Source organism: Oncorhynchus nerka, linkage group LG28, assembly GCF_034236695.1.
Source record: "Oncorhynchus nerka isolate Pitt River linkage group LG28, Oner_Uvic_2.0, whole genome shotgun sequence".
Classification (NCBI taxonomy): domain Eukaryota; kingdom Metazoa; phylum Chordata; class Actinopteri; order Salmoniformes; family Salmonidae; genus Oncorhynchus; species Oncorhynchus nerka.
The window spans coordinates 299995-306167 of record NC_088423.1 but is presented as its reverse complement, the minus strand read 5'-3'; the positions used below and the strand labels follow the sequence as shown (position 1 = coordinate 306167).

The 6173-nt window shown below is 39.3% G+C and overlaps 1 protein-coding gene across 4 annotated transcripts in view; it reads right to left on the bottom strand.

Moving 5' to 3' along the window:
- Positions 1-843: 843 nt before the first annotated feature.
- Positions 844-6173, bottom strand: part of LOC115118837 (mitogen-activated protein kinase kinase kinase 4-like) — a 66006-nt gene continuing 60676 nt past the window's right edge. For all 4 annotated transcript variants that reach the window (XM_029647564.2, XM_029647566.2, XM_029647565.2 and 1 more), the window contains 3 exons: positions 5022-5128; positions 1500-1679; positions 844-1353 (listed from right to left, as the gene is read on the bottom strand). In XM_029647564.2, the coding sequence (XP_029503424.2) occupies positions 1333-1353; positions 1500-1679; positions 5022-5128 (308 nt within the window). In that variant the 3' untranslated portion in view covers positions 844-1332. The remainder of the gene's footprint in view (positions 1354-1499; positions 1680-5021; positions 5129-6173) is intronic.

Sequence of the window (6173 nt, the reverse complement as noted above, 5' to 3'; positions counted from 1 at the left end):
TAAAGTGCAGACGGTCAGCTTTAATTTAAAGGTATTTTCATCCATATCTATCAGGTGAACCATTTTAGAAATACAGCACTTTTTGTACATTTTGGGGAACCAAAAAGTATTGGGACAAATTCACTTGTTTATTAAAGTAGTCAGTATTTGGTCCAATATTTATAGCACACAAGGACTATAACAAGCTGGTGTAATTTTATAATGTGTCTTTGGAGTCACTTATTGTAAAAAATACAATATGTTTGTACACACTTTCGGATAATGATGAGTGAGGTCACCGCACAAGCAAACTTCTCACCATTACAATAATGAGAGGTTAGCATGTCTTGGGGGTATGAGATTTGTGTGGTGAACTTTCACTCATTATCCAATAAGTTTAGTCACAAGCTTGATGTAGTGCTATGAATATGGGACCAAAAACATTCTTTACTATACATAAGAGAATTTGTCCCAATACTTTGGCACTCTAGCCCCCCCCACAAAAAGTGCTGTAATTTGTAAACCGTTCACCTGATATGGATGATAACACCCTCAGTCATTGTTGGATTTAAAATGTAAAAAATGTTTTGGCACTAAGTACAGCATCCCCTGCTTCTGTGCAATGACACTCACCTCATCAAAGGACTGAAGGCAAGACTTCAGACTGCCTCGACCAAACCTGGGGCACGTTCAGAAGGGCACAATATTGTGTAACATTCAGATGTTATGGAAAACAAACATTTCTAGCTGCAATGTTCCACAACGTTTGCCTACTGAACGAGGCCCAAATGTCTGCAGTGAACTTAGATCTCCCCTGCGCTCAACTGTCCCTAATACACTCACTGAAAGGAGGAAAAAAACGTATTTAAAGTGCCATAGCTTTTGTTTATCAATATCTTCCTCATTTTGCCTTGTTCCATCTCATCTTCACCAGTGAGAGAACAACAAGATGTGGCTATACTTATTACCTAAGCTTTACAATATTGTTTATACAAGGAAGGATCCAATCCTATTATTACAGTATGTACAATACATTGCCCTCCCCAGGACATAAGTCGACTACTACAGGGTCATGTTCATTAGGGCACACTGTAGCAAAACGTTTTAACAGATACAGGTAGTGTCTCTCCCTGTTGCAGTCAGTTTTCTTCTGCTTGGTTTGTAAGGAACACGATCCAATTGATCCAGTTTAGTCGTCCATCGGAAATGATGTCTTACAGTTCCTCAGTTTAGCTCCATATGCCTGCAGTCATAATTTCCTGTGTTCACAAGACCCTCGTCTTTCGGTCTCTGGCCAACATGAACAGTAGTGCTATAGTTTGTAAACGTGGGAGCAGTGGTGTCAGTTCCCCCTCACTCTTCATCCGTGCAAACCTGGGATTGAAAGACAGGAGAGAGGAGCTCTCGATTAGACTTGTGATCTTCACATTGAATCTAGTTAGACCACAATGTGACTGCCAGCATAAAGTCTACCCTTGTAGTGAACTGTATGCATTTTTCAAAGTAGGAAAGTGTTTGACCTTGACGAAGGGGTGGTCTAGCAGGGTACTGGCGGTCCAGCGTCGTTTGGGCTCGCTCTCTAGACAGTGACCCAGGAAATCCTTCCCCTCAGTGGACAGCTTCTCTGGGATGGGGGGCTTGTGGCCCATACCCACCTTGTACATGATCTGGAAGTTGTGCTCATACTCGTGCCATGGCCTCTGCGTGGTGGGAGAGGGGAGAAAGACCTTTCTAAACACGAACTTCAGACGTGAACAGGGTTTAGATTACATTTGATTACAACACTTCCTCAATCAGCCTACAAACAAAACAGACCGAGGATTGTCGAGGGAGTAGACTCAAATCAGGCTAAAATTTTAAACAACCTTGAATACATAGTACAAACTAATTCTACTACTGAAGCATTCACAGTAGTGAATAGTAGTAATAGCTAGTGTTAGGTGGTAGATGGGAATAATAGTAGCAGTCGTAGGTGGTGAAAGTAGCAAATACTAGTAGTCGTAGGTGGTGATAAGTGAATAACAATAGTCGTAGGTGGTGAAAGTAGTGAATAATACTAGTGAAGAGGTTGACAGATTATGATTTTAACGCCGATACCGATTAATCTTTAAAAAAAAGTTATTTGTAATAATGACAATTACAACTATACTGAATGAACACTAACTTAATATAATACATCAATAAAATCAATTTTGTTTAAATAATGCAAAAACAAAGTGTTGGAGAAGAAAGTAAAAGTGCAATTGTGCTATGTAAGAAAGCTAATGTTTAGGTTGAAAGCTGGTGGTTCCTGTTAACATGAGTCTTCAATATTCCCAGGTAAGTTTTAGGTTGTAGTTATTATAAGACTATTTCCCTCTATACCATTTGTATTTCATTAACCTTTGGATGTTCTCATAAGCACTTTAGTATTGCCAGTGTAACAGTATAGCCTCCTCGCCCCTACCTGGGCTCGAACCAGGAACACAACGACAACAGCCACCCTTCGAAGCAGCGTTACCCATGCAGAGCAAGGGGAACAACCACCCCAAGGCTCAGAGCAAGTGAAGTTTGAAACGCTATTAGCGCACGCTAACTAGCTAGCCATTTCACATCGGTTACACCAGCCTCATCTCGGGAGTTGATAGGCTTGAAGTCATAAACGGCGCAATACTTGATGCACAACGAAGAGCTGCTGGCAAAACGCCCCGAAAGTGCTGTTTGAATTCATGTTTACGAGCCTGCTTCTGCCTACCACCGCTCAGTCAGATACTTAGATGCTCAGTCAGATTATATGCAACGCAGGACACGCTAGATAATATCTAGTAATATCGTCAACCATGTGTAGTTAACTAGTGATTATGATTGATTGTTTTTTATAAGATAAGTTTAATGCTAGCTAGCAACTTACCTTGGCTCACTGCATTTGCGTAACAGGCAGTCTCCTTGTGGAGTGCAACGAGAGAGGGGCAGGTCGTTATTGTGTTGGACACATTTAACTGTAAGGTTGCAAGATTATATCCCCCAAGCTGACAAGGTGAAAATCTGTCATTCTGCCCCTGAACAGGCAGTTAACCCACTGTTCCCAGGCAGTCATTGAAAATAAGAATGTGTTCTTAACTGACTAGTAAAAAAAATTTTTTTTTAAAGGCAAAATCGGTGTTCAAAAATAAATTTCCGATTGTTATGAAAACATTAAATCGGTCGACCTCTACAAGTGAATAATGAATAGTCGTAGGTGATGAAAGTAGTGAATAATAACTAGTAGAAAATAAGTCTTAGGTGGTGAATAATAGTAATAAATAATTAGCAGTGGTTAATGGTAGTAGTAGGTGATGAAAGTAGTGAGTAGTAGGTGGTGAAAGTAGTAGTGAGTAGTCGTAGGTGGTGAATAATAGGTAGTAGTAGCTGGTGGTAGTAGTAGTAGGTGGTGAAAGTAGTAGTAGTAGTAGGTGGTGAAAGTAGTAGTGAGTAGTCATAGGTGGTGAAAGGAGTAGTCGTAGGTGGTGAATAATAGGTAGTAGTAGCTGGTGGTAGTAGTAGGTGGTGAAAGTAGTAGTGAGTAGTCGTAGGTGGTGAATAATAGGTAGTAGTAGCTGGTGGTAGTAGTAGTAGTAGTAGGTGGTGAATAATAGGTAGTAGTAGCTGGTGGTAGTAGTAGTAGTAGTAGTAGTAGTAGGTGGTGAAAGTAGTAGTGAGTAGTCGTAGGTGGTGAGTAATAGGTAGTAGTGATTAATGTAGTAGTGAGTAGTCGTAGGTGGTGAATAATAGGTAGTAGTAGCTGGTGGTGGTAGTAGTAGTAGTAGGTGGTGAGAGTAGTAGTGAGTAGTAGTAGGTGGTGAAAGTAGTAGTGAGTAGTCGTAGGTGGTGAGTAATAGGCAGTAGTAGCTGGTGGTAGTAGTAGTAGGTGGTGAAAGTAGTAGTGAGTAGTCGTAGGTGGTGAATAATAGGTAGTAGTAGCTGGTAGTAGTAGTAGTAGAAGCAGTAGTAGTAGCTGCAGTAGTAGTAGTAGCAGCGAATATACTAGTAGTCGTAGGTGGTGAATAATAGGTAGTAGTAGCTGGTGGTGGTAGTAGTAGCGAATATACTAGTCGTAGGTGGTGAAAGTAGTGAATAGTAGTAGGTGGTGAATAAGTGGTAGTGAATAATACTGGTGAAAGTAATGGAAAATAAGTCTGGTGAATAATAGTAATAAATAAGTAGTAGTCGTGAATAGTAGGTGGTGAATAGTAGGTGGTGAGTGAATAGTAGTAGTGTAGTCGTAGGTGGTGAAAGTAGTGAATAATAACTAGTGGTGAATAATAAGTAGTGAAGTGGTAGTAGTGAATAATAAGTAGTGAAGTGGTAGTAGTGAATAATAAGTAGTGAATAATAAGTGGTGAATAGTGGTAGTGAAGTGGTGAATAGTGGTAGTGAATAATAAGTGGTGAAGTGGTAGTAGTGAATAATAAGTGGTAGTAGTGAATAATAAGTGGTAGTAGTGAATAATAAGTGGTAGTAGTGAATAATAAGTAGGTGGTGAAAGTTAGTAGTAGTAGTAGTAGTAGTGAATAATAAGTAGCTAGTGTTAGGTGGTGGTAGTAGTAGTGAATAGTAGTCGTAGGTGGTAAATAATAGTAGTAGTCGTAGGTGATGAAAGTAGTGAATAATAACTAGTAGAAAATAAGTCTTAGGTGATGAATAATAGTAATAAATAATAATAGTAGTGAGTAGTAGTCGTAGGTGATGAAAGTAGTGAATAATAACTAGTAGAAAATAAGTCTTAGGTGATTAATAATAGTAGTGAGTAGTAGTTGTAGGTGGTGAAAGTAGTGAATAATAGTAGTAGCGAATAAGTAGCTAGTGTTATGTGGTGGTAATACTAGTGAATAGGTGGTGAAAGTAGTGAATAATAATACTAGTAGAAAAGTCGTAGGTGGTGAATAATAGTAGTAATGAATAATAGGTACGTAGGTTGTTAGATGGTGGTAGCAGCAGCAGTAGAAATGCTAGAAACAGATGAATTGTTTGAGGACCATTTTGGTTAAATGTCTGTTCAACCCTCCCCTTGAGTGAATTCTTACCTTCCCAGTCACCATCTCGATGAGGACACATCCCAAACTCCAGATGTCAGCTGCTCGCCCGTGACCTTCGCCCTTTGCCCTCGTAATGACCTCAGGTGCCATATATGCTGATGAATAGAGTAGGGAAAGAACAGGTTAACTGAACAAGCAATAATCTGTAACATAAATATCTCTCTTCTTAGATCTTGATAAGTGTATGAATTGTGATAGCAGGGAGATTGATTATATTTGTTTTATTAATTCGGGTCGACAGCTAGTCTTACTGGGGTCCGATACATAACCAAAAAGACATTACATTTAAACAGATGTGCCAATGCAAGTTTCACTGACAATTAATTACCCAGGCTTTTGTAAACTCACATTTCGCCTCGTGAGTCCTTTTACCAGAAGAGAAGGGGTGACGACATTAATAACTAAAGTCCTATTAGATTAGAATACAATTTCCCCCCCAGGAGGAAATAATATTTTGGAATTGTTCAAAAATAAACCTACGTAGTTGTACACAGCAGACATACAGGTTCTATACTAGGCCTTCAAAGTATTCACACCCCTAGACTTTGTCCACATTTTGTTGTTACAACCATAATTTAAAAATGATTTTGTGTCACTGGCCTACACACAATACCCGATAATATCTAAAAGTTTAATGCTGAAATGTCTTGAGTCAAGCCTAAATAAGTTCAGGAGTAAAAATGTGCTTTACAAGTCCCATAATAAAATGCACGGACTCACTGTGAGCAATAGTGTAACCTCGAAGCCAGGGGGCACTATTTTTATGTTTGGATAAATAACGTTCCCAAAGTAAATGGCCTATTTCTCAGGACCAGATGCTAGAATATGCATATAATTGACAGATTAGGATAGAAAACACTCAAGTTTCCAAAACTGTCAAAATATTGTCTGTGTATAACATAACTGATATTGCAGGCGAAACCCTGAGGAAAATCCAATCAGGAAGTGCCTCTTATTTTGAAACCCTTCTGTTCCTATGCATGCCTATCCTCCATTTAAAGGGATATCAACCAGAGTCCCTTTTCTATGGCTTCCCCAAGGTGTCAAGTCTTTAGACAGTTTCAGGCTTTTATTTTGAAAAATGAGCGTGAACGATCACATTGCGTAAGTGGATAGGTGGGGGCTCTGAGTGAGTTTTTG